At 59.4% G+C, this 26,678-nt stretch overlaps 1 protein-coding gene across 8 annotated transcripts; it reads right to left on the bottom strand.

The window, feature by feature from the left end:
• On the bottom strand, nucleotides 1–25,605 carry ATP13A2 (ATPase cation transporting 13A2). 8 transcript variants are annotated; one of them, XM_050982506.1, is made up of 29 exons: nucleotides 25,575–25,605; nucleotides 19,288–19,361; nucleotides 18,500–18,667; nucleotides 16,495–16,553; nucleotides 15,916–16,024; nucleotides 15,749–15,831; nucleotides 14,197–14,274; nucleotides 13,577–13,646; nucleotides 12,542–12,676; nucleotides 11,881–11,947; nucleotides 9,902–10,033; nucleotides 9,220–9,375; nucleotides 9,018–9,128; nucleotides 8,856–8,902; nucleotides 8,582–8,770; nucleotides 8,305–8,511; nucleotides 8,084–8,203; nucleotides 7,847–8,003; nucleotides 7,271–7,391; nucleotides 6,953–7,077; nucleotides 6,158–6,318; nucleotides 4,802–4,912; nucleotides 4,198–4,277; nucleotides 3,429–3,581; nucleotides 3,224–3,320; nucleotides 2,475–2,698; nucleotides 1,667–1,818; nucleotides 1,386–1,558; nucleotides 1–1,276 (listed from the first exon to the last, which is right to left on the bottom strand). In XM_050982506.1, exons 1-29 carry the CDS (start codon nucleotides 25,582–25,584, stop codon nucleotides 1,106–1,108), a joined length of 3,540 nt encoding a protein of 1,179 aa, XP_050838463.1. In that variant the 5' UTR covers nucleotides 25,585–25,605; the 3' UTR covers nucleotides 1–1,105. The 8 variants fall into 8 exon arrangements, with proteins under 8 accessions (XP_050838463.1, XP_050838461.1, XP_050838462.1 ...); XM_050982504.1 differs by having other exon boundaries at nucleotides 18,500–18,706; nucleotides 25,575–25,600; XM_050982505.1 differs by having other exon boundaries at nucleotides 15,749–15,828; nucleotides 18,500–18,706; nucleotides 25,575–25,600.
• Nucleotides 25,606–26,678: the final 1,073 nt, after the last annotated feature.

The raw sequence follows: 26,678 nt of genomic DNA, 5'->3' as shown, positions 1-26,678 counted from the left end.
GCCAAGAAAATAAGTGTTAATTTATTGGACAAGACCCGCGACAGCCCCGTCCAAAACCCGCGAGCGGCGCCGTCGCCTTCCCGACGGGGAAGAGTTAAAAAATAGAGAATTTGTGGGGTCTGTAATGCTACAGAGGTCCCATCCCCAGGCAGAGGTGCTCTGCCCGAGCATTCCAAGCGGAGAAGGGGCCCAGGCACTAGGGATGGAGCAGCAGCCTCGGCAAGCTGGGAACGGGGACTGTAAACTCCCTACACATCTAGAGGGGACTGGGGCTTCACAGTGACACAGCTGGGGACATCAGGGACCCCCTTCCTGGCGGCCTGGGCAGGCCACGAGAGGGTGGCTAGCCTGGAAGTGGGGGGATTCCTGCAGGAAGAGCCATGCTGGATCCTCCTCCTCCTCTGGATCTTCTCGCCCGTTCCTCCTCCACCTCCTGATCCTCTGGGCTGCGGCCACGGGATCAGCGTGGCCATGCGACCACCATGGCTTTGGGCTCAGTGTGGCCACGGGATCAGCGTGGCCATGGGATCAGTGTGGCCATGGGATCAGTGTGGCCACGGGCTCAGCATGGCCGTGGGATCAGCGTGGCCAAGGGATCAGTGTGGCCGTGGGATCAGTGGGGCCATGGGATCAGTGTGGCCACAGGATCAGCGTGGCCATGTGACCACCATGGCTTTGGGCTCAGTGTGGCCAAGGGATCAGTGTGGCCGTGGGATCAGCGGGGCCATGGGATCAGTGTGGCCACGGGCTCAGCATGGCCGTGGGATCAGTGGGGCCATGGGATCAGCGTGGCTGTGGGATCAATGGGGCTGTGGGATCAGAGATCAGTGTGGCCACAGGATCAGCGTGGCCATGTGACCACCATGGCTGTAGGCTCAGTGTGGCCATGGGATCACTGTGGCCATGGGATCAGTGTGGCTGTAGGCTCAGTGTGGCCTTGGGATCAGCGTGGCTGTGGGCTCAGTGGGATCACCATGTCCACAAGATCACTGTGGGATTCCCATCTGTGATGCTGAGAGATCCCACCTGCTGCATCCCTGCTTTTTCTGGGATAAATAAATTAAGGAAGTGTCCAAGGGCTGGGACAGAGGCACAGCTGGCACTGCTATCTCACAGCCAGGGACATCCTGGGCGTGGCGAAGAGGGGCTGGTCCAGGGGTGGCCAGGCTGGCTGCTGCTGGCTCAGCTCCTTCTCCAGCCTCTTGAAAAGCTTCTTGGAGGCTTTTTTCCGGCGCAGCCTTCGGAAGCAGCCGAGCAAGCCGTGATCCAGGGCGGTCTGGGGCCAGAACAGGAGGGAAATGGGGTTGGGGGAGGACAGGAGAGCCCCATGCCCACCTGGAGAAGCTCCAGGGGGATGCCCTGTCCCAAAGCCCCCCCTGACCCACCTCCAGCACGAAGGCAGCAAAGAAGTTGAGGGCAGCGATGCCCAAGAGGAGCAGCTTGAAATTGAAATCCTCGATGGGCTGGAGCTTCAGCAGGGATTTGGGGAAGCCCAGCGGGTACAGGGTCAGCCAGATCATCAGGCTGAAGAGCAGGATGAGGACGAGCAGGAAGAGCACTGGGGGCGAGAGGGGGCGGGGTGAGGGCAGGGGAGAGAGGGCTGGGGGCTCTCGGTGTCCCCCTGGGTGTCCCCCTGGGTGCCCTGTGGGTGCCCCCGTGTCCTCACCGTTGGTGTAGAGTGGCTCCCGGAAGGGGTAGCCCTTGGACATGGCCACGGCCAGGATGAGGTACTGGAAGCCGGTGACACAGAACAGGACGGTGTTCTCGTAGTTGGGCAGGTTCTGGGGCGCTGTCACCGTGCTGTTCAGGGGGACGTACCTGGGCCGGGGGACAGGGGACACGGTCAGCAGGGAGGCCAAGAGGGGCCGGACACCACCCCTGGTTCTCCATCAGTTACAACTTTGGGAAGAGCAGGGGCAGCTCCAACCTCTGCTCTGGGACCAGGGATAGATCCCTTGGGAATGGGAGCTGGGCCAGGGGGGTTGGGCTGGAGATCAGGAAAGGCTCTTCTTTCCCAGAGGGTGCTGGGCACTGCCCAGCCTCCCCAGGGAATGGTCCCAGCCCTGGGGCTGCCAGAGCTCCAGGACAGGCTGGAATTGTTGGGGTGCCAGGGACAGGGGTTGGACTGGATGATCCCTTCCAGCTGAGGACATTCCATGGTTCCCTGTCTGCTGCCAGATCCCAAATCCCAGGACACACCCTGGGCTCTGCCACAACCTCGCTTCTGTCCCCATCATCAAACCCTCAGGAAACCAGGGCAGGTTCAGGTGGGACACTGGGAAAGACTTCCTCATGGGAAGGGCTACAAAGCACTGGAACAGCCTGTCCAGGGGAGGATGGAATCACCACCCCTGAAGTGTCCAAAAACCCCGTCCCCTGGCACTGGGGGTTTAGTGGCAAACAGGGGCTGGCACTTGGACTCGTTGACGTTTTCCAACCCTGAACCCCACGATTCCCGGACCTGGGGCCCTCACCAGCTCTGTGAGACGGTGATGAAGTAGCTGAGGACCTGCACGGTGATGAGCAGGGCTGTCTGCAGCAGGAGGCTGCCCAGCACCAGCCCGCTGATCAGGGCTCCCTGCGGCCGCCGCACGCCCAGCGCCGGCGCCGGCCCCGTGCGCCCCATCAGCACGGCCACCGTGGTGGTGATCACCAGGTCGAAGAACAGGAACTGGAAATCACTCAGGTTGGTGTTGATCTGGGGAGGAGGGAAGGGACAGGCTCAGACCCAGTGGGGCTGATGCCTCAGGGTTGTAGTTTTTATATTTCCGTGTGTTTGTGACCCTGCAGCTCTTTGGTGCAGCACTCCAAACTCCAAGGCAGTGCCAGCTGCTGCTCTCCCGTTCTGGGCAGACACAGCAATTCCTCTCCAGCCTGGCACTCAAGGTCACCTCACTGCCTCAGGCCCCAGAGATTAAACAAAAGGGAGCTGGGGGAGCCAACCTGGGGTAAATGACTTCATTAGCTGGAGCTGTAATTGGAGCATGAACCCCCAATATGCAAATGGACCAAAGTTATAAAAGTGTGAAACCCCAGAGCTGTGGTTCATTTTTGGGTGCAGCCCTGGGGGCTTCTGACTGCCCAAAATGTACCTGAGGGCCCTTCAATAAATACACCCGCTCTTTATTCCCTTATTTTTGTCTGGCTCTGCTTTTAGGCAGCCCCAAAAGGCAGGGGTGTCCCAGGAATTCTGAGAAAAGCAGGGATTCAGGGTGGCACTCACGGTGTAGAGCAGGAGCACGGACACGAACTGGACCAGGCTGTACAGGGCCATGTACTTGAAGACCCCGAAGGAGGTGACCAAGGAGCACCGGCCCTCCCTGGGGGGGGACACGGCGTCACCACCGGCCAGCCCTCCCCGGGAGGGATCCCGAGAGCACTTCAGCATTCCCGGGATTCCCCCGCATCCCCGGGATTCCCCCGCTCACCGGATGACCCTGGGCACGCACTCGATGGTGGCCACGCGGGAGGTGAAGGGCGAGGCCACCGACGCCTCAGCCTCGGACAGGGAGATGCCGACGTCGGCCGCCCGCAGCGCCCCGCAGTCGTTGGCACCGTCCCCGCACATCCCCACGCAGTAACTGCGGGAGAGGGAGCCCTCATTCCTCAGGGAATGGGAGAGGGAGCCCTCATTCCTCAGGGAATGGGAAATGGAGCCCTCATTCCTCAGGGAATGGGAGATGGAGCCCTCATTCCTCAGGGAATGGGAGAGGGAGCCCTCATTCCTCAGGGAATGGGAGAGGGAGCCCTCATTCCTCAGGGAGTGGGAAACGGAGCCCTCATTCCTCAGGGAATGGGAGAGGGAGCCCTCATTCCTCAGGGAATGGGAGAGGGAGCCCTCATTCCTCAGGGAATGGGAAATGGAGCCCTCATTCCTCAGGGAATGGGAAATGGAGCCCTCATTCCTCAGGGAATGGGAGATGGAGCCCTCATTTCTCAGGGAATGGGAGAGGGAGCCCACATTCCTCAGGGAACGGGGAATGGGACCCCACATTCCTCAGGGAATGGGGAAAATCCCTGGCTCAGCCCAGAGAAGCTGTGGAGGCCCCATTCCAGGCTGGACCTGGTGAAGTGTCCCTGCCCATGGCATGGGTGCCACCAGGTGATGTTTGAGGTGTCTCCCAACGCCGCCCACCCTGTAATTCCAGGATCCATCCCCTGGGATCCAGCCCCTGGGATCCAGCCCCTGGTCCTTACTTGAGCTCCTGCAGGCTGCACACCAGCTGGGTCTTCTGCTCGGGCAGCATGCGGGCGAACACGGTGGCCCGGAGCAGGATCTGCCAACGGGGAGGGTCCGTCAGCGTTCCTGGGGGGCAGGAACTGGGAATGGCCAGCTGGGAACTGGGAATGGCCAGCAGGGAACAAGGTTCCCAGCCCACTAGAAGGTTCCCAGTGGCACTGGAGGGTTCCCCAAGGCACTGGAAGGTTCCCAGTGGCACTGGAGGGTTCCCCATGGCACTGGAGGGTTCCCAGAGGCACTGGAGGGTTCCCCGTGGCACTGGAGGGTTCCCAGTGGCACTGGAGGGTTCCCAGTGGCACTGGAGGGTTCCCAGTGGCACTGGAGGGTTCCCAGTGGCACTGGAGGGTTCCCAGTGGCACTGGAGGGTTCCCAGTGGCACTGGAGGGTTCCCCAAGGCACTGGAAGGTTCCCAGCCCACTGGAGGGTTCCCCAAGGCACTGGAAGGTTCCCAGTGGCACTGGAAGGTTCCCAGCCCACTGGAGGGTTCCCAGAGGCACTGGAGGGTTCCCAGAGGCACTGGAGGGTTCCCCAGGGCCCCTGGGGGCTCCCTGCCCGACTCACCCTGGGCAGCAGCTCGGAGAAGTGCTCGCAGACCACCTGGAAGGATTTCCCGTTGAGGGCAAAGTGGCAGTGCCGGGCTGGGAGGGAGGAGCCGTCCTGCTGCTGCAGGCCCTGCCAGGAAACAGCTCCAGCTCCAGCCCCAACCCCTGCAGGGCCCCTGGGCTGAGCCAGGACCCACCTGGAGCAGCGGGAATGGCTCCCAAAATCCCAATTCCCAGTGAGGCTCTTTGGGGCACAAGGCTGGGCTGACCCAGCCATCCAAGCCTAGCCTGGAGCAGTAGGAATGGCTCCCAAAATCCCAATTCCCAGTGGGGCTGTTTGGGGTGCAGGGCTGGGCTGACCAAGGTCTTCATGCCAGACCTGGAGCACTGGGAATGGCTCCCAAAATCCCAATTCCTAGTGAGGTTGTTTGGGGTGCAGGGCTGGGCAGACCCAGCCCTCTACACCCAGCTTGGAGCAGTGGGAATGGCTCCCAAAATCCCAATTCCCAGTGAGGCTCTTTGGGGCACAAGGCTGGGCTGACCCAGCCATCCAAGCCTAGCCTGGAGCAGTAGGAATGGCTCCCAAAATCCCAATTCCCAGTGGGGCTGTTTGGGGTGCAGGGCTGGGCTGACCAAGGTCTCCGTGCCAGACCTGGAGCAGTGGGAAGGGCTCCCCAAAATCCCAGTTCCAGGCACACCAATGGGGCTGTTTGGGTGCAGCCCAGCATTCCACACCCAGCTGGCAGCAGGATCTGGCAGCAGCCATGGGCAGGTGTTTGGAGCTGCCATTCCAGCCTGGATCCCTGGAGGTGCTCCAGGGAAAGGCAGGAACAGCTGAACCTCTCCAAAGGATGGGTTTATGAGGAGCAGGATCACAGCCTCAATTGCCTCCAAGGATAATGATGATGGAAAACCCCTTCCCATCCCTGGGAGGGCTCAGGGCCAGGCTGGAGCACCCTGGGATAGGGGAAGGTGTCCCTGCCCATGGAATGGGACAAGATTTGAGGTCCCTTCCAACCCAACCCGTTCTGGGATTCCGAGATTCCCAGGATTGCAGAAAAAGCCGGATTTGAGGGACTCTATTTCTTAGATATTGGGAAGAAATTCCTCCCTGGGAGGGTGGGCAGGCCCTGGCACAGGGGGCCCAGAGCAGCTGTGGCTGCTCCTGGATCCCTGGAAGTGTCCAAGGCCGGGCTGTACAGGGTTTGGAGCAGGCTGGCACGGTGCAAAGTGTCTCTGCCCGTGGGATGGGATGAGGTCCCTCTAAGGTCCCTCCAACCCAAACCACGCTGGAATTCTGTGATTCCACAAAAAAACCGAGCCCTGCAGGGTGCCTGGGCAGTTTGGGCTCCCAAAAGGTGTCCTGGGCTCTCACCTCGGGCTGCTCCTCGCCCTGGGAGTGCTCAGCCAGGACGAACTTGAGGGTGGCGGGTTTGTCGTGGCCGGGCGGCGAGGCCGTGACGAAGATCACGCCCTCCCTGGGCTCCACCATGCGGCACCCCCGCGCCACGTTCATGGCTGTCAGCATGTTGTCCCCTGCCAGGGACACGTGGGCCATCAGCAAGGAGGTTTTGGGATGTCCAGGCCAAGAGGAGCAGCTCCAAGCTGCCATGTCCCCTCTCCCAGCCACCGCAGCCATGTGGCGGCTTCGCTTCCCTCTTCTTTCCTCCAAAACCTCCTGCCTGTCCTGCCCCAGAGAAATGTGGATTCAACCCCTTTTTCCTGCCTGGAAAACACCCAGAGGTGACCCTAGGCATGGAATTTGGGATTTCAAACACAGCAATATTTAGGGGATGGACATAGCAGAACAATGAGTTCTTCCACCCAAAACACCTCCACGCCCTGAGCCCCGCAGTGGATCGAGCATCCCGAGGGCAGGGATGCACAGAGCCAGGACCCAGGAGTCCTCGTGGTGCCCCACATTTGCTTCAGGCACAGATTCCTGCTGGGGGTCATGCTGGGGCTCCTGGTGGGGTTCCTGGGGTGGGGTTACTGCTGGAGTTCCTGGTGGGATTCTTGCGATGGGGTTCCCGGTGGGGTTTCCTGCTGAGATCCCTGGTGGGAATCCTGGGATAGAGTTCCTGGTGGGAAAGCCCTTTCCCCCTGCAGACTGCCCAGGACTGTGTGCCATCCCTCCCCGAGCCCCGGGTGCTGGTCCCTCCAGGGTCACCTGTCACCATGACGGGGCGGATGTTGGCGCTCCTCAGCAGCTGGATCACCGGGGCAGACTCCGGCTTCAGGACGTTCTTCATGACCAGGAACCCCAGGAAGTTCAGGCCGCTCTCCACAGAGTCCCTGGGGGGAGACAAGGAGCCTTTCATCATCTCCAAAACCAGCACAGAAGATCAAGGGGTGTGAGCAGCTAAAATCCATCTGGGAACTGGCCAGGAATTCCCTCTGTATGGATTAGGGATGAATTCCTTGCAGGGCACCCCAGGAAATGCTGGGAGAGAGCGAGGAGATGGAGAGAGGGAGTGCTGTCACTGACCTGGGGAGCTGCAGGGCCTCCTCGAAGGTGGCCACTGTGCCCAGGGCTTTGCAGGCCAGAGCCAGGACCCGGAACCCGTCGGTGGTGTAGTGCCGGAGCATCTGGGAGAAATCCGGGGGCACTGGAAGAGCGAGGCCAGAACAGCTCCTGAGGGAACCCCAGCTCCGTGAGGGGACACGGAGCTCTGGGGTCTGGGTGCTCACGAGCAGCTGCTCCTCAGGGAGCCTGGAGATCCCAGGATGGGCTGGAAGAAACTCTTCCCACCCCATGGAGCCTGGAGATCCCAGGATGGGCTGGAAGAAACTCTTCCCACCCCATGGAGCCTGGAGATCCCAGGATGGGCTGGAAGAAACTCTTCCCACCCCAAGGGGCCTGGAGATCCCAGCATGGGTGGGAGGAAGCCCCCAACCCCATTCCCCATCTTCTGGCTCCTGTTCCCTTTCCCTCCTGTGGCTGGAGCCACCCCAAAGCCTTTGGGAGCTGCCCCCACAGCCTTCCTGAGGATAATTCCCTGGGGGATGAGCCTCAGGGATGCAGCCAGCAGGACTGGGGGTGAGCCCACCTCCCAGTACCAACCAGTTTCCTTCCTGCACAGACTGGCCACCATCTCCGGGGCGCCCTTGACGTAGGCGTGGGCCGAGGCCTCCCCGGGCAGCTTGACCAGGACGCTCATCCTCTGGAGGGAGGAGGAGAACGGGAAACGCCGCAGGATCCCCAGGGGGGCCTGGTGCCTCTGTGGAGAGTGGGTGGGATCAGGGCCGGGCAGGAACTCCTCCAGAAGGCAGGAGGGTGGGGAGCTGTTCATGGGGTTACCCTGTCCCGAGGTTGCTCCTCCTCTGGTGGAGGTTTCACCACAGCCAAGACCTTCATCTCAAACTGCTGGAATGCCGGGAGTTCCCCTTCCTCCTCCTCCTCCTCCATCATCTCCAGGCGCTGAAACCGAGAGGGCAAAACCCTGCCGAGCTCATCCACCCACAGAGGGTCCAGAACCGCCAGAATTCCCAACGCCTCCCTCTACGACCCCTCAGCCTCACCCAGCCGGTGGATTCCAGCATTTTGATGTCCACGGGGTCCCCGACGAGCTGTCCCCGCAGCGGTGACACGGCGTGGCAGCTGGCCAGGGCGTAGAGCAGGGCGCCGGCGGGCAGGCAGCGGGGCTCGTGCACGATGGGCAGGAAGCGCTGCTGCTCCAGGGGCACCACGCCCCACACGTCCAGCCCCTCCTGGGTCAGCGTCCCGGTCTGCGGGCACAGCGCGGTGGGTCCAGGCAGCCCCGGCGCCCGCCCGGCCCGCCCGCCCGGCCCGCCTCACCTTGTCGAAGCACACCAGGCGGATCTTCCCGCACAGGTTGATCCGTGGAGGGCTGATGCAGAAGATTCCCTGTTTTTTCAGCCGGTTCTGGGCGTAGATGGTGCCCACGGTCATGGCGGCCGGCAGCGCCGGCGGCACGATGACGGTGACCAGGTCCAGGGCGCGGATGATGATTTGTCCCACCGGGACCTGGCAGGGGAGGAGGAGGAACAGGGTGGGCATCCCTGCCCTGATGGATCCCTGCGGGCTCTCCCGCTCGCTCCACCAGCCCTACCTGGTTCCTAACCAGGATGAGGACGCTGTACAAGGTGCCGATGAGAGCTGTGCAGGGGCAGAAGTGGCTCGGTTACAAAGCAGGGCACAGCAGGGAGCTGGAATGGAATTCCATTCCAAGGAATCTGGCTGCTCCAGGATGCGCCTCTGCATCCAGACCTACCCAGGACGGCGAGGAACAGCACAAACTTCACTGCGTCCTTGTAGAACTTGAAGCTCAGGGGTTTGGGGTAGAGGATGGAGCTGATGAGGTCCCCCTTGGCCGTGCAGAACCCTGCGGGACAGGCAGGAGGTCACCACGGCACCGCTCCCAAGGGCACGGATTTAACCTGGCATTCACCCTGGATGATCCCCCAGGCCCTCACCTGTGCGGGTGACCACGGCCAGCACCTCCCCGCCCACGTAGGCCTTGGCCTGGATGACCTGAGTCCCGCAGAACAGCGTGTGCCGCCGGTGCTCCTCGGGGCAGTACGCGGCTCCGCCCGCCGGCAGCGGCGTCTTCATCACCGGCACGCTCTCCCCTGCCCAGAACATTCCAGGGGGGACTGTCACCCCAGGAGGGTCAGAGGCCAGCCAGCCGTGGTGGGAAGGTGGCTCTGACTGGATCCCGTGGGAATGTGATGCCTTAGGATTTCAGCTTTTCTGTTTTTGAGCTCCTGCGCTGCCTTAGTGCCCAACTCCAAACCCCAGACAGGGGCAGCTGCTGCTCTCCTGCTCTGGTCACACACAGCCATTCCTCTGGGCCTGAAACTCAGTGACACCCTCCAGCCCCAGGGCCCAAAAAGGACAAACAAAATGAGTTGGGGGGCAGCAAACCTGGGGTAAACGACATCATCTCCTGAAGCTGAAATTGGAGCATTAACCCCTGATATGCAAATGGAATTAACAATTTATAATTGTCTGAAAAACTCGTGCCCATCGTCCATTTTGGGTGTGGCCTCGGAGGTTTCTGACTGTATCCATGGAAGGCCTTCAATAAATACCCACTTTATCCTCTAAACCCTGCCAGGGCTCTGCTCTGCCCCAGGGGGCAGGGAGGGCTCTCACCGGTCAGCAGGCTCTCGTTGACCATGCACTCCCCGGTCAGCAGCGCCGCGTCGCACGGCAGCAGCGCCCCGGCCGCCGGCAGCCGGATGCAGTCCCCGGGCACCAGCTCTGCCGAGCTGACCACCAGCTCCTCTGGAAAACAACCCTGCTCAGGGCCTGGGGAATGGGGCACTCATCTCCTGACTACTGGAGAACCTGCTCAGGGATTGGGGAATTGGGATCGCTCGTCTCCTGACACCTGGAACACCTGCTCAGGGCCTGGGGAATGGGAATCACATCTGACACCTGGAACACCTGCTCAGGGCCTGGGGAATGGGAATCACATCTGACACCTGGAGAACCTGCTCAGGGCCTGGGGAACGGGGCACACAACTCCTGACACCAGGGAAGGAATCCCTGTGGGATAAGGCAGCAAACAGGAAGGGGTTAATTTCCTGGAGGTGGGAAATTGAGATCCAGGCCTGGGGATAGCTGATCCAGACCAGAATTCCCAGCAGGGAGGTGCCAGGCCTGGGGAAAGCTGATCCAGACCAGAATTCCCAGCAGCGAGGTGCCAGGCCGGGGGATAGCTGATCCAGACCAGAATTCCCAGCAGGGAGGTGCCAGGCCTGGGGAAAGCTGATCCAGACCAGAATTCCCAGTGACCCCGAGCGTTGGGAATGGCACAAAGACCTGTGGAAGGCCAGGGTTTGGGCTGTGTGGCAAATGGAACCACCAGAGGAACCCCAGGGATTCCCAGCACTGGGAAGAGCAGGAGGAAAAGGGCTGGTGGGACAGGGCAGGGATTGATGGGGGGGATTATCCTTGTAATCAATTTCTCTCTCTCCTTCCCTGAAATCTCCTGTTAAATCAAATCCAGACTGGCTTTGGAATATGGCCTTGTCTGCACCTTCATTTGGGCAGAGGCAGCTTTTACTAACTGGACCCCAAAATTATTCCAGTGCCTGATAAGGTTATTCCTGTCTATCCCAGCATTATTCCCATGTTTAATAATGTTGTTCCCATATATCCCAACATTATTCCCATATATCATAACATTATTTCTATATATCCCAACATTATTCCTGTGTATCTCAACATCAGTCCTGTCTTAATAACATTATTCCCATATATTGTATCATTATTCCTGTGTATCCCAATACTACTCCTACACATCCCAACATTGCTCTGGTGTCCCATATTATTCCCATGTATCATAACAATATTCCTGTGTATCCCAACATCATTCCCATATATCATAAAACTGTTCCTGTGTGTTGTTGGGGCCACAGCCCCACTCTTCCATGGGGCTGTGGCCCCAACACTATTCCCACACATCCCAACATTGCTCTCGTGTCCCATAACATTATTCCCATGTATAATAACATTATTCCCGTGTATCTCAACATTATTCCCATGTATTCTAACATGATTCCCATATATCATAAAACTGTTCCTGTGTATCCCAACATTATTCTCATGTATCCCAACATTATTCCTGTGTATCCTAACACTATTCCCACACATCCCAATATTACTCTGGTGTTACATAATATTATTCCCATATATCACAACATTATTCCCATGTATCCCAACATTATTCCCATATATCATAAAACTGTTCCAGCGTATTCCAACACTATTCCCACACATCCCAACATTGCTCTGGTGTCTCATAACATTATTCCCATGTATAATAACATTATTCCCATATATCACAACATTACTCCCATGTATCCCAACACTATTCCCATATATCATAAAACTGTTCCTGTGTATCCCAGCATTGTTCCTGTGTATCCCAACACTATTCCCACACATCCCAGCATTACTCTGGTGTCTCATAACATCATTCCCATGTACAATAACATAACATCATTCCCATGTTATTCCGGTGCGTCCCAACACCATTCCCACCTATCCCAACACTACTTTGGTGCAGAACCAGGACCCCAAAGGACACGTCATCCCAACCCCCATCCCAAATCCCTCCCTCTCACCTCCTCCGGGCCGCCGGACCCGGACCCCCACGGACATCCTGGCCATGTTCCGCAGCGTGGTGCTTTGCTGGGAGGGAGGGAGGGAGGGAGGGAGGCAGCGCTCAGAATCCACCCAAAACACGGGAAACCATCCCTAAAAACGGCCTGGGGGGCTCGGAAGCAGGGCCAGAGGGCAGGGAGAGCTGGGAGAGGGCTGTGCCCACCCGGAGCGGGGCTGTGCCCACCCGGAGCGAGCGGGGCTGTCCCCACCCGGAGCTGGGAGGGGGCTGTGCCCACCCGGAGCGGGGCTGTGCCCAGCCGGAGCTGGGGGGCTGTGCCCACCCGGAGCGAGCGGGGCTGTGCCCAGCCGGAGCTGGGAGAGGGCTGTGCCCACCCGGAGCGGGGCTTGCCACCCGGAGCGGCTGTGCCCAGCCGAGCTGGAGAGGGCTGTGCCCACCCGGAGCGGGGCTGGTCCCCACCGAGCGGGCTGTCCCACCCGGAGCGGGGCTGTCCCCACCCGGAGCTGGGAGAGGGCTGTGCCCACCCGGAGCTGGGAGAGGGCTGTCCCCACCCGGAGCGGGGCTGTGCCCACCCGGAGCGAGCGGGGCTGTCCCCACCCGGAGCGGGGCTGTGCCCACCCGGAGCGAGCGGGGCTGTCCCCAGAGGAGCTGCCCCCGCCCACCTTGCGTGTCTCGTAGAGGGACAGCCCCAGCGAGAAGGTGGAGATGAGGAAGATGCAGGCGGCGTAGTAGTAATAGGCGTCACACACCCACAGCACCATGCTGAGCACTTGGAACAGGTAGAAGGGGTTGAGCACCTGCAACAAGGAGAACAAACAGGTCTGGGAGCTCACTGGGAGACCTCCTTGGGGCGGGAGAGCTTGCCCCAGCCCACCATGGGATTTCCAGGATCCTGGAAATGGGGGAGAGCTTCCCCAGCCCATCATGGGATTTCCAGGATCCTGGAAATGGGCAGAGCTTCCTCCATCCCATCATGCGATTTCCAGGCTCCTTGGGGTGGGAGAGCCTCCCCCAGCCCATCATGGGATTTCCAGTCTCCTGGAAGTGGGGAGAGCTTCCTCCATCCCATTATGGGATTTCCAGGCTCCTGGAAGTGGGGAGAGCTTCCTCCATCCCATTATAGGATTTCCAGGCTCCTGGAAGTGGGGAGAGCTTCCTCCATCCCATTATGGGATTTCCAGGCTCCTGGAAGTGGGGAGAGCTTCCTCCATCCCATTATGGGATTTCCAGGCTCCTGGAAGTGGGGAGAGCTTCCTCCATCCCATTATGGGATTTCCAGGCTCCTGGAAGTGGGAATAACTTCTCCCAGCCCAGTATGGGATTTCCAGGTGGGAAGAGTTTCTCCAGGTTCCTTAGAGGAAGAAAAGCTTCCTCCAGCCCACTGAGAGCCTTCCAGGCTCCTGGATGCAGAGGAGAACCCAACCCTTCCCTGGGGCTGGCAGCCCCCAAAACATCCTTCCCCCCAGGAATTCCCTAAGGATGCTGCTCCCAAGGATGCTCAGTCACCTCCTCAACCCCTGGGGGCTGTTCCTGTCCGTGCCCAGAGGGTCAGGAAGGGTCCCCTCCACAGCTCTGCCTTCTCCCCAAATCCTCTCCTCCCTTCCCAAGGGCCAGGCAGCGCTTCCAGAGAGGGACAGGGAGCAGGAGAGGGATCTGTCCTGGGAAAATCCGCTTGGGAAGCCCAGCCCAGAACCCACCTCCTCCACCAGGAGCCTGGCGTAGGACTTGACGGGCACCTCGATGAGGTTGGGGCCGTAGATCTTCCTCCTGAGGGGGGAAGGACAGCGAGGGAATTTTATCCTTGGGAAGGAGAGGGAAGGAGTTTGATCCTTGGGAAAGGGAAGGGAAGGAGTTTGATCTTTGGGAAAAGGAAGGGAAGGAGTTTGATCCTTGGGAAAGGGAAGGGAAGGAGTTTTATCCTTAGGAAAGGAGGGAAGGAGTTTCACCCTTGGGAAAAGAGGGAAGGAGTTTCACCCTTGGGAAGGGAGGGAAGGAGTTTCACCCTTGGGAAAAGAGGGAAGGAGTTCTATCCTTGGGAAAGGAGGGAAGGAGTTCTATCCTTGGGAAAGGAGGGAAGGAGTTTCACCCTTGGGAAAGGAGGGAAGGAGTTCTATCCTTGGGAAAGGAGGGAAGGAGTTCTATCCTTGGGAAAAGCTGCATTTCCAGCCCAAGCCCCCTTGTGCTGCCCAGACCCCCACAAGGAGCCGGGTTATGGGGAGAAGCCAACCCCAGGAATTCCATCCCGCCCGGCAGTTTGGGGTCCGAGGCTCTGGGATTTCTTGCTCCCTGGAAAAGCCCCGGAAGCTGCCAGCCCCACCTGGCGCTGTGCTCCTGCAGGTCCAGCCCGGCCTGGCACAGGTGCAGCTCTGCGCAGCTCCAGCCCTCGTCCAGGACGCTGGGCAGCCAAGGAGAACAGGGAGAGCGTCAGCCCCAGCGGGGAGGGGGAACAAACAGCAGGGCCAGGGGCTCGGGACAAACCCCCCCTTTGGGAAGGGACAGTGCCCTGTTCCTTGGCCTCCCTGCAGCCCACGGCTGCCAAGGCAAGGCAACAAAAGGGGCACAGTCCGAGAGAGAGCCGGGAGCGTCCGGCCCTGCCAAACCGCCCCGGGCGCTGCCCCGTGCCCGGAGCACCCCGAGGGCACCAGGGATGGCTCTGAGGCCTGGGAGTGCTCAGGGTGATGCCTCAGGGTTGTAGTTTTTATATTTCCGTGTGTTTGTGACCCTGCAGCTCTTTGGTGCAGCACTCCAAACTCCAAGGCAGTGCCAGCTGCTGCTCTCCCGTTCTGGGCAGACACAGCAATTCCTCTCCAGCCTGGCACTCAAGGACACCTCACTGCCTCAGGCCCCAGAGATTAAACAAGAGGGAGCTGGGGGAGCCAACCTGAGGTAAATGACTTCATTAGCTGGAGCTGTAATTGGAGCATGAACCCCCAATATGCAAATGGACCAAAGTTATAAAAGTGTGAAACCCCAGAGCTGTGGTTCATTTTTGGGTGCAGCCCTGGGGGCTTCTGACTGCCCAAGGTGCCTCGAGTGGAAGCCTTCAGGAACACAAGTGACTTTATTCCCTTAATTTGGCCTGGCCTCGGCTTTTAGGGAGCCCCAAAAAGGCACCAAGGGACAGGAGATACTGGGGATGCTGGGGGCAGGAGGTCCTGAGGGAGCTAAGGGAGCTGGGAATGCCAGGATCCAGGAGGGTCCTGAAGGAGGTGAGAGAGCTAGGAATGCCAGGATCCAGGAGGATCCAGGAGGGTCCCGAGGGAGCTGGGAATGCCAGGATCCAGGAGGATCCTGATGGAGTAGAGGGAGCCAGGAATGCTGGGATCCAGGAGGATCCTGAGGGATCTGGGAATGCTGGGATCCAGGAGTGTCCAGGAGGACCCTGAGGGAGCTGGGAATGCCAGATAGGATCCAGGTGGGTCCTGAGGGAGGCAGGAATGCCGGGATCCAGAAGGGTCCTGAGGGAGCCGAGGGAGCTGGAATGCCGGGATCTAGGAGAGTCCTGAGGGAGCTGGGAATGCCGGGATCCAGGAGGATCCTGAGGGGGCCGGGAGAGCGGGAATGCCAGACAGGATCCAGGAGTGTCCCAAGGGGGCCGGGAGAGCGGGAATGCCAGACAGGATCCAGGAGTGTCCCGAGGGGGCCGGGAGAGCGGGAATGCCAGACAGGATCCAGGAGTGTCCCGAGGGGGCCGGGAGAGCGGGAATGCCAGACAGGATCCAGGAGTGTCCCGAGGGGGCCGGGAGAGCGGGAATGCCAGACAGGATCCAGGAGTGTCCCGAGGGGGCCGGGAGAGCGGGAATGCCAGACAGGATCCAGGAGTGTCCCGAGGGGGCCGGGAGAGCGGGAATGCCGGGCTCTGGCCGTACCTGACCCTGCAGAAGGCCTGCCGCCGCTCCAGCCACACGTAGCGCATTCCCTGGAACAGGTAATACCTCAGGAGGTTCTTCTGCTGGAAAGGGACGGGAAAAGGAGGCGTGAGCGGGGGGACAGGGACAGGGAGAGGGCCTGGGGGCGGGGAAGGTGCCGGTGCCACCTCGTCCTTGTCGTGCAGCCGCACGGTGTCACCGCTCTCCTCCTCGAACGGCACCGCCACGGCCACGCTGCTGCCGCGCCTCGGCTGCGCCCCGCGGGGCTGCTCCAGGCTGGGGGGACACCTGGGCTCAGACATGGCCTGAGAGCCTCCTCTGGGGACACCGGGGCTCAGACATGGCCTGAGAGCCTCCTCTGGGGACACCTGGGCTCAGACATGGCCTGAGAGCCTCCTCTGGGGACACCGGGGCTCAGCCACCTCCACTGGGGACACCTGGGCTCAGACATGGCCGGCCACCTCCACTGGGGACACCTGGGCTCAGCCACCCTCCCTTGGGGACACCGGGGCTCAGCCACCCTCCCTTGGGGACACCCAGGCTCAGCCACCCTCCCCTGGGGACACCGGGGCCCAGCCACCCTCCCTTGGGGACACCGGGGCCCAGCCACCCTCCCTTGGGGACACCGGGGCCCAGCCACCCTCCCTTGGGGACACTGGGGCCCAGCCACCCTCCCTTGGGGACACCGGGGCCCAGCCACCCTCCGCAGTGGCAGGAGTGGCCCTTGGGGACACAGCCCGGCTGACCTGGCCTCGCCCAGCGGCTCCGTTAGCACCTTGGTGGTGAAGCACTGCCCAAAGCGGTCCTGAAAGACAGGGATGGGGACTGGGAATGCCGGCGCTGCTCCCAGCTCCTCCCGGAACCCGGGAAGGGCCTGGCCACCCCTCCCGGCTGGGGGATGAGGTTTGGGGACAATGGAGGGAAGCTCCAAGCTGGGCGGGCTGGGATGGAAGGGGGAAAGGTGGAGTTGTTTTAGGAATAACGATGATCCCTGGAATGGGACAGTTCTAGGAATCATATGATAATAATTCCTGGGATAATCTGGTGTTTGAGGAAAGGAGATGCCAGACACAGGCAGGAGGACAAGGAGAGAGAACATTCCCAGGGTCCTGCTGGGAACTGGGGCAGAGCCCAACCCTGATCCACAGAATCCAACCCCAGAATCCAGCCCTGGATCCACAGAATCCAACTCCTGATCCACAGAATCCAACCCCAGAATCCAGCCCTGGATCCACAGAATCCAACTCCTGATCCACAGAATCCAACCCCAGAATCCAGCCCTGGATCCACAGAATCCAACTCCTGATCCACAGAATCCAACCCCAGAATCCAGCCCTGGATCCACAGAATCCAACTCCTGATCCACAGAATCCAGCCTCAGAATCCAGCCCTGGATCCACAGAATCCAGCCCCTGGATCCAACCCCAGGCCCACAGAGCCCAACCCCAGAATCCAAGCCTGGATCTACAGAATCCAACTCCCAATCCACAGAATCCAACCCTGGAGCCAGAGAGCCCAAACCCAGACCCACAAAACTTAACACTGTATCCACAGAGCCCAACCCTGGATCCACAAAATCCAACCCCACACCCAATGGAATCCAACCCCAGACCCACAGAATCCAACCCTGGAGCCACAGAGCCCAAACCCAGACCCACAAAACCCAACACGATCCAGAGCCCAACCCTGGATCCACAGAATCCAATCCCACACCCAACGGAATCCAGGCACAGACCCATGGAATCTAATTCCCAGTCCACAGACCCAACCCAGACCCACAAAACCCAACCCCAGCCCCACAGAATCCAACCCCAGCCCCACAAAACCTCAGCCCAGACCCACAGAACCCAACCCCAGACCCACAGAATCCAAACCCAGCCCCACAGAACCTCAGCCCAGACCCACAGAACCCACCCCAGACCCACAAAACCCAACCCCAGCCCCACAAAACCCAACCCCAGACCCACAGAACCCCAGCCCAGCCCCACAGAACCCCACCCCAGCCCCACAGAACCTCAGCCCAGCCCACAAAACCCCAGCCCAAGACCACAGAACCCCACCCAGCCCACAGAACCCCAGACCCAGCCCACAAACCCAGCTCAGGCACAGCACCCCAGCCCAGCACAGCACCCATCCCAGCCCCACAAAACCCACCCCAGCCCTCAATCCTCACCCAGCCCCACGAACCAACCCCCCACAGAAACCCACCCCAGACCCACAGAACCCACCCAGCCCCACAGACCCCAGCCCACCCCAAAACCTCACCAGCCCCACAGAACCCAGCCCAACCCACAGAACCTCAGCCCAGAGCCCACAGACCCAACCCCAACCCACAAAACCCACCCAGACCCCAGAACCTCAGCCATCCCCACAAACCCACCCAGCCCCACAGAACCCCACCCAGACCCACAGAACCCAACCCCAGACCCACAGAACCTCAGCCCAGCCCCACAAAACCCCACCCCAGACCCACAGAACCCTCAGCCCAGACCCACAGAACCCAACTCCAGACCCACAGAACCCAGCCCAGCCCCACAAAACCTCAGCCCCAGACCCACAGAACCTCAGCCCCAGACCCAAGAAACCCCACCCCAGACCCACAGAACCCAACCCCAGCCCCACAGAATCCCACCCCAGACCCACAGAACCCCACCCCAGCCCCACAGAACCTCAGCTCAGAGGCACAGCACCCAGCCCAGCCCCAGAGCACCCAGCCCAGCCCCAGTGCCAGGCTCCCGGCTGGGCACTCACCCTGATGATGAGCCAGTCAGCCTGGCCCAGGGCGCAGGGCTGGCACTTGGCCTGCACCTCCAGGCTGGGCTTCCAGTGGAAGAGCAGCAGGAGCAGCCCCGCGCTCAGCACGGAGCCCGCGTGGCACAGCAGCACCCGCCAGGAACGGCGCTGGTAGCCCGTCACCTCCTGGGGAGAGGGAGGGGACCCATCTCTGGGGACTGATCCCTGGGGATCGACCAACAGGGATCGCTGGGGATCGATCACTGGGAATGGATCACTGGGAATCACCGGGAATTGATCACTGGGAATCACTGGGGATCAATCATTGGGGATCACTGGGGATCGATCACTGGGAATCACTGGGAATCGATCACTGGAAATCACTGGGAATTGATCACTAGGGATCACTGGGAATGAATCACTGGGGTTCACTGGGAATCAGTCACTGGGGATCAATCAACGGGAATCGATCACAGAATGACTGGGAATCAATCATTAAGGATCACTGGGGGTCAATCACTGGGAATTGATCACTGGGGATCAATCACTGGGAATAACTGGGAATAAATCATTGGGAATCACCAGGAATCAATCACTGGGAATCGATCACTGCGAATCAACCACCTGCGCCTGGCTGCTCAGACATAAAATCAGCCAAACTCGATTACCAGCCATTAAACCCTGAACTCCCAAAATCCCAGCGTGACCGAACCCCAGGCAGGGAAAACCAAGGGGCTGGAGAAGCAGCAGCTGGGGCTGTGGGAAGCCCCGGGGTGGGCGTGGGAGTCCCCCCAGGCCGGACCTACCATGTGGGCCGGGTCCGTGTCCGGCTGCAGCGTCCCGTAGCCCGGGCGCCGGGCCCCCAGCAGCCGGCTGCTGTCTGCAAATCCAGCAGAAACACGGAGGAGGGTCAGCCCCGGGAGGAGGGGGTGGCTCCTGGCCCATCCAGCCGGGATTGCTGCCCCCTCATCCTCCCGGGCACGTGACGGTCACGGGGACGACGCCGGAGCAGCCGCGGGATTTCTGGCGTTATCCCAGGAGCTCAGCGGGCACGGGAAGGGAGCGGGGCTGGGCCGGAGCCAGGCCAGCTCTCCCTGACACTTTTCCAGCTCGTTTGCTCCTTGTTTGCTCCCTGGGTTTGCTCCTGGCCACCAAAAATTGGCATTTCCCAGTTTTAACCATGCTCCAATTCCTGTTGGGCTCTGCTGCACCCCAAAGCCCAGCCTTGGAAATTGGGATCAGGGGTCATCCCTGGGATCCCCCAGGTGGGATCTCAACCACCACCCTCCATGCCTGAAGCTGAACCTGCTCATTCCCTAAATCCAGGATGGATCACAAGGCACTGGGCCTGCTCATTCCCTAAATCCAGGATGGATCACAAGGCACTGGGCCTGCCCATTCCCTAAATCCAGGATGGATCACAAGGCACTGGACCTGCTCATTCCCTAAATCCAGGATGGATCACAAGGCACTGAGCCTGCTCATTCCCTCAATCCAGGATGGATCACAAGGCACTGAGCCTGCTCATTCCCTAAATCCAGGATGGATCACAAGGCACTGGGCCTGCTCATTCCCTCAATCCAGGATGGATCACAAGGCACTGAGCCTGCCCATTCCCTAAATCCAGGATGGATCACAAGGCACTGAGCCTGCTCATTCCCTCAATCCAGGATGGATCACAAGGCACTGAGCCTGCTCATTCCCTAAATCCAGGATGAGATTATGATCACAGCATTCCCAAGGCCGGGATCTCAGAGCAGCAGGGGGGAGGCAGCACGTGGCACAAGCACAGAGCCGGGAGCTGTTCCCGCTCCTGGAACACGTGGATATTTCCTGCCTGAGCCAGGGCTGGGTTTCCAGGAGGGCACAGAGACCAGCTCAGGGATTTACACTGGAAAAACCGCCCTGGCTGGATTCCTGCTGCTCCCTGTCCACCCCAAAGCTCCTCTGCAGAGAATAAAAGCCATTCATTAAAACCATTCCCGGGTTTTGGTGATCCCGGTGGGGGGGATCCATCTCCAGCTCCCGCAGCTGGTGTTGCCCCACTGGATAAATTTGGAGGGGGGGAATTGGGGGATGAGCCCGAGGGACGGTTTGGTAAAACAAAAACTGTCCCAGAAGCCAAGAAAGAAAGGGAGGGGTCAGCTATCCCCAGTGCCAGCCTCAAACTCTGCAAAAAGCAGGAATTCCAGCGGCAGGGACACCGGGAGCACTGCCCTTCCCAAGGGCAGGACAAAGGACAGGGCAGGGGGGTCATGCACGAGGGCTCTTCCCGGTATCTGCAGGAGGGGGGGAAAGCATTCAAAGAACCTGAAATCAGCCCGGTTCCCTTCCCGGAGCCCCTGGGCAATGGGAAGCCCGGCCCGCCCCTCTCCCGAACGGAACTATCCCGGCTTTTCTTGATCCTAAAGCAATAAATCCTTGGGAAGATCCCTCCGCACAGCCCCGTCCCCGCTGAATTCCTCGCCTCCCGTTCCCATCCCGGCTGCTCTCAAAGCTCGGCAGGTGAGGAGAAGCCCCGGCACAGACTCACCCCGCCTCATCCCGCCGGGAGCGCCCGCGGAGCCGCTCCCGGTAGGGGTGGGATCGGCCGGGATGGGATGGGTCAGGATCGGATCGGCCGGGATGGGAAGGGTGGGATCGGCCGGGCTGGGACGGGTCAGGAGCGGATCGGCCGGGATGGGAAGGGTGGGATCAGTCGGGATGGGAAGGGTCAGGATCGGATCGGCCGGGATGGGGTCGGGAAGGGTGGGATCGGCCGGGCTGGGACCGGCGCCGCCGCCGCTCCCGGTGCCCCGCGGCCGTGGCCGGGCAGGTGCCGAGCGGAGCGGCCGCGCTGCCGCCGCAACCCCGGCACCGAGGCCACTCCTTGTCGGCAAACACGGCGCGGGGACTCCTGGATGTCCCTCCTCCGCCTCCGGATCCCGGGAATTTCCCCGGAGCCCTGCACAGAGCTCTGCTCTCTGCTTGCCGCTCCGCCGCTAAAACAGGGATGAGGAGGAGGACAAGGGCCAGGAGAGGCTGGAATCCCGGAGGGGTCAGGATGCACCGGCCCGACTGCTCCGGGGAAGATGGGAGCGAAGATCCCGCACTGACGATGGATGTGCACGGCCAAAATCCCACCTGGAGTTCCCTGCAGCTGCCTGGCTCCGAGTCCAGGCCCTGCCCTGTCCTCTCGGGTGGAAATTTGGGAAGAGGCTGCTCTGGATGCTCCCACAGCCACTGCACATCCTGGCAGAGGGGGTGAACCCTGGACTACTGAGTGCAGAGATGGAAACCAGGATGGGATCAGATCCAAGACCTGGCTGGGGATCAGCTGGGAATGCCAGGTCCTTGTCCCAGGATTTGGATCCAAGTCACAGCCCCCTCCCCAGCGGAGGTGCACATGGAAAACAGACGGATGCTGCTCCCGGAGACTTCTCCATCAGCTTCCCTGAGCAGCCCTGGCCCTTCCCAAGCCCCTTCCAGGAAGCAAACGAACCCCAAGGGGGCCTGGAGACCTCCTGCTGCTCCCATGGCTTCTGCTGGATGGTCCCGGGCAGCACCATCCGTCTGTCCATCCATCCATGGATCCATGCCTCCATGGATCCATGCCTCCATCTACCCACACGGGCTGGAAGCTGCACACAAGATCAGGAAGCTCCATCCAAGGAAGTTTCTGTTCCAACCACTGAGGTTGGTGGGATGGGGTTGGCAAGGCCAACCTGGGGAGATGGGGACATGGAAAAACAGGATAAGGCAAAATCTGGGAAAGAGAGACAATGTGAGGAAGTGTTTGGGTCATGGAGGGTGAGACTGAATCCAGGAGGATCTTCCAGAGCCTTTGGCTCCGGGATGGGAGATCCCACGTCTGAGGGCAGGGTTGGGCTGAGATCCTGGTGATTCTCCTGCCCTTCCCATGGATCCCACAGGAACCCCTCCCAGCCAGACAGGGATGTGCTGTCCTTCCTATGGATCCCACACACCGAACCCAGCCGGACAGGGATGTGCTGTCCTTCCTATGGATCCCACACACCGAACCCAGCTGGACAGGGATGTGCTGTCCTTCCTATGGATCCCACACACCGAACCCAGCTGGACAGGGATGTGCTGTCCTTCCTATGGATCCCACACACCGAACCCAGCTGGACAGGGATGTGCTGTCCTTCCTATGGATCCCACACACCCATCCCGTGCTGCTGGAGCAAACCCATCTGAGCAGGTGGTTGGGTCCTCCCAGAAAAATGGCCCAAGGCTGAGACGGGTCTGATCCAAGGTGGGGACGTGGAAAACCAGGATTCGGACTCCCCAGTGCTGGGAATTCCATGCTCAGGCAACAAACCCCTGAGACAGCTGAGGAACAAATTCCTGGGAATTCCCAGCAGCCCCATCCTCCTGCACCGGTTGTGGTTTGGGTTTTTGGAGAGCTCCTCTGTGAGGAGCAGGGCTGTGCCATGTGCCAGTGAGATCCCGGCATTCCAACCCTTCTGGCACAGGGGGATCCTCCCCGGCATCCAAACCCAGCTGCCAGTCTGGAGGGAAGTGCCAGGAATATCCCGGCTTGGGGAACAGCGCGGTGTGAGTGGGAAAACAGTGGGATCACACCCCAACCCCACATCTGCCCCAGCTCCAGGTAATGAGGGCTCCTCCCTCCCTCAGGAAGAGGGGCTGCACTCCCGGCATTCCCGATGGGAAGTGAGGAACTGGGGGGGACAACTCCTGCAACCCTTAAATCAGGAACTCAGGGAAAAAAGGGGGAGCTTGGACCCCCAAGTGCTGCTTGGCTGTGGATCGGGACTGGGATAGGCAAGGGGGATCCCAGGGGATCTGAGCGGGATCAGAACAGGGATGGAACTCCCAGAGCACCCAGGGATGTCCCCCCTGCTCTGCCTGGAGGAAAGGTCCCGGCAGGAAAGGGGAGAAGGTTGCCCGGCAGCGCCGCTCCGCTCCCACATTCCTGGGAATGGGAATCCCGGCCAGGAGCCCTGGAAGGATCCGGAATCCCGAGCGCCCTTTTCCCACCCTGCACCACACTCCATCGTTCATCCATGAAAAAACTCTGGGATTGCTCCAGGATGGGATCTGAGGGGCGATGGGCCCTCCCGAGCCCAAACCCCAGCGCGTTCCCCACGATCCCCGCGGGAGAGGGACGGGAGCGTTCCCGAATTCGGGGTGGGATCCACCCGGGGGGGCGGCTCTGGGAGGGCCCAGGGGAGCCAGGGTGGGGTTTGGGGTCTGGGGTATTGGGGTTTGGAGGGTTTGGGGTCTGGGGGAATTGGGGTTTGGAGGGTTTGGGGTCTGGGGGAATTGGGGTTTGGAGGGTTTGGGGTCTGGGGGAATTGGGGTTTGGAGGGTTTGGGGTCTGGGGGAATTGGGGTTTGGGGTCTGGAGGGTTTGGGGCCCGGCGGGAATTGGGGTTTAGAGGGTTTGGGGGGCTTGGGGGAATTGGGGTTTGGAGGGTTTGGGGTCTGGGGTATTGGGGTTTGGAGTCTGGGGGAATTGGGGTTTGGTGGGTTTGGGGCCTGGGGGAATTGGGGTTTGGAGGGTTTGGGGTCTGGGGGAATTGGGGTTTGGGGAGTTTGGGGTCTGGGGGAATTGGGGTTTGGGGGGCTTGGAGGGTTTGGACGGTTTGGGGTTTGAGGGGTTTTGGGGTTCGGAGGATCTGGATGTTTTGGGGTTTGGAGGGTTTGAGGTTTTGGGGTTTGGAGAGTTTGGGGGATTTGGGGTTTGGACAGTCTGGGAGGTTTGGACAGTTTGGGGTTTGATGGGTTTGGGATTTGGAGGGTTTAGGGGTTTTGGGGTTCAGAGAGTTTAGTGAGTTTGGGGTTTGGAGAATTTGGGGTTTGAAGGGTTTGAGGGTTTTGGGAGTTTGGGGTTTGGAGGATTGTGGAGGGTTAGGAGGGGTTGGGGAATTTGGGGTTTGGACGGTTTAGGGTTTGAAGGGTTTGGGATTTGGAGTTTGGGGGTTTTGGGGTTTGAAGCGTTTGGGGTTTGAGGGTTTTGGGGTTTAGAGAGTTTGGGGTTTAGAGAGTTTGGGGGTTTTGGGGTTTCAGGAGTTTGGGGTTTGGAGCACCCCCCAGCCCTTCCCCCGATTCCTTCCCCTTGGATCCATGGCTGCGCTCCCAGGGCCGGAATTCCCGAGGGATGCGGAGCCAGGAGGTCCCGGGCTGGGAGAGGGGCCGGGAAAGAAAGCGGGATAAAAATGGGAAATAAAGCGAAATAAAACACGGAAATAAAGCGAAGTAAAAAGGGAAGTGGAGCAAAATAAAAAAGGGAAGTGGAGCCCAATAAAGCGAAATAAAAGAGAAACGGAACAAAATAAAAAAGCAAAATAAAGTGAAATAAAAGAGAAATGGAATTTTAAAAGTGAAATAAAGCAAAAGATAAAAAGCAAAATGAATTGGAGTAAAAAAAGGAGAAAAATGAACATGAAAACCAAAATAAAGGAAAATAAGAAAGGGAAAGGAAGTGAAAAAACAAACAAAGCAAAGGAAAAAAGCAAAATAAAGCACAAATAAAAAGCAGAAAAACAAAGCTAGGAAACAAAACTACAGCACAATAATGATGCCAAATGTAAAATTAAAAAGTGAAAGTAAAAAAATAAGCCACAAAAGAAAGCAAAACAAGGGAGCAAAAAAGCAAAATTAAATTAAGTCAAATAAAGCGGAATAATGAAGAGAATTAAAGCAAAATAAAACTGCAGAATAAAAAAAAGGTAACAGAATAAAGCAATATTAAAAAAATATATAAAGCATAATAAGGCAAATTAAAAAAGCAAAAATTTTGAAGAAAGGCAAAATAATAAAGCGAAATCAATGGGAATAAATGGAAATACATGGGAATAAACGGGTATAAATGGGAACACATGGGAATACATGGGGATAAACGGGAATAAATGGAAATAAACGGGAATAAACGGGAATAAATGGCACTGGAGCCGCACCGGTGCCGCCCCCCCGGGCTGGGCTGGAGCGGCCCCGGGAGAGCCCGGCGGCGCTTTGGGGTCCGGGGGGCTCGGGGCACTCGGGGGGTCCCGGTCCCTGACCCTGACCCCGACCCCTCATCCCGATCCCGACCCCATTCCCGGATCCCGGTCCCGGCGCCGGTTCCTGACCTGAGCTCATGGCGCGGCCCCGCGGCCCCGCGCGCCGCCGGAAAGGGCGGGGCCAGAGCGGCGGGGGATGCCGGGAATTGGAGTCCACATCCCAAAACAGGTGTGACACCCCGGGGGATGCCGGGAAATGGAGTCCACACCCCAAAACAGGTGTGACACCCCGGGGGATGCCGGGAAATGGAGTCCACACCCCAAAACAGGTGTGACACCCCGGGGGATGCCGGGAAATGGAGTCCACACCCCAAAACAGGTGTGACACCCCGGGGGATGCCGGGAATTGGAGTTCACATCCCAAAGCCAGGTGTGACGCCCCGGAGGATGCCGGGAATTGGAGTCCACGCCCCAAAACCAGGTGTGACACACCAGGGGGATGCCGGGAATTGGAGTCTGCCCCCCCCCAACAGGTGCGATGCCCCATGGGATGCTGGGAGTTGTAGTTCACACCCCCAAACCCTGGTGTGACAGCCAGGGGATGCTGGGAATTGTAGTTCACACCCCAAAACCAGGTGAGACACCCCAGGAGTGGCGTCCTTGTGACCTCGCAGGAGCAGCATCCCCTTCCTGGGAGGTTTGAGTAATTCAGACCAAAATCACGAATTCACCAGCAAAGCTGGAGCTGCTCCAAACATCCCCAACTGGAGAAAGCTGCAGGTAAAAACAGCAGGGAAAAAAGGAAGATCCACCCCTAAAAAATCCCATTTTCTTAGGATTTGGAGTAAAACTCGGGAATACAAACCAGGGTCCCACAGGCTGGGAACAGAACACCTCTCTCCTGGTGGATTTGGAGGTAAAAATATCAGAGAGAAGAAGATCCACCCATAAAAAAATCCCATTTTCTTAGATTTGGACTAGAACTCAGGAATACAAACCAGGGTCCCATGGGGTGGGAAGAGAACACTTCGTTCCTGGTGGATCTGGAGATAAAATAATGCACTTGTTTTGCAGAAAATAGGAAGATCCACCCCTAAAAACCCCAATTTTCCTGGGATCTGGAGAAGAAATCAGGAATACAAACCAGACCTGCTCCTGGTGGATCTGTCCCATCCTGCCTCCCGGGAGCTCCAAACCCTCAATTTGGGATTTCAGGCTCAGGATCCCTCCCCC

This window comes from Serinus canaria, chromosome 21 (genome assembly GCF_022539315.1).
Source record: "Serinus canaria isolate serCan28SL12 chromosome 21, serCan2020, whole genome shotgun sequence".
NCBI lineage: Eukaryota > Metazoa > Chordata > Aves > Passeriformes > Fringillidae > Serinus > Serinus canaria.
This window is presented reverse-complemented; position numbering and strand designations above follow the sequence as displayed.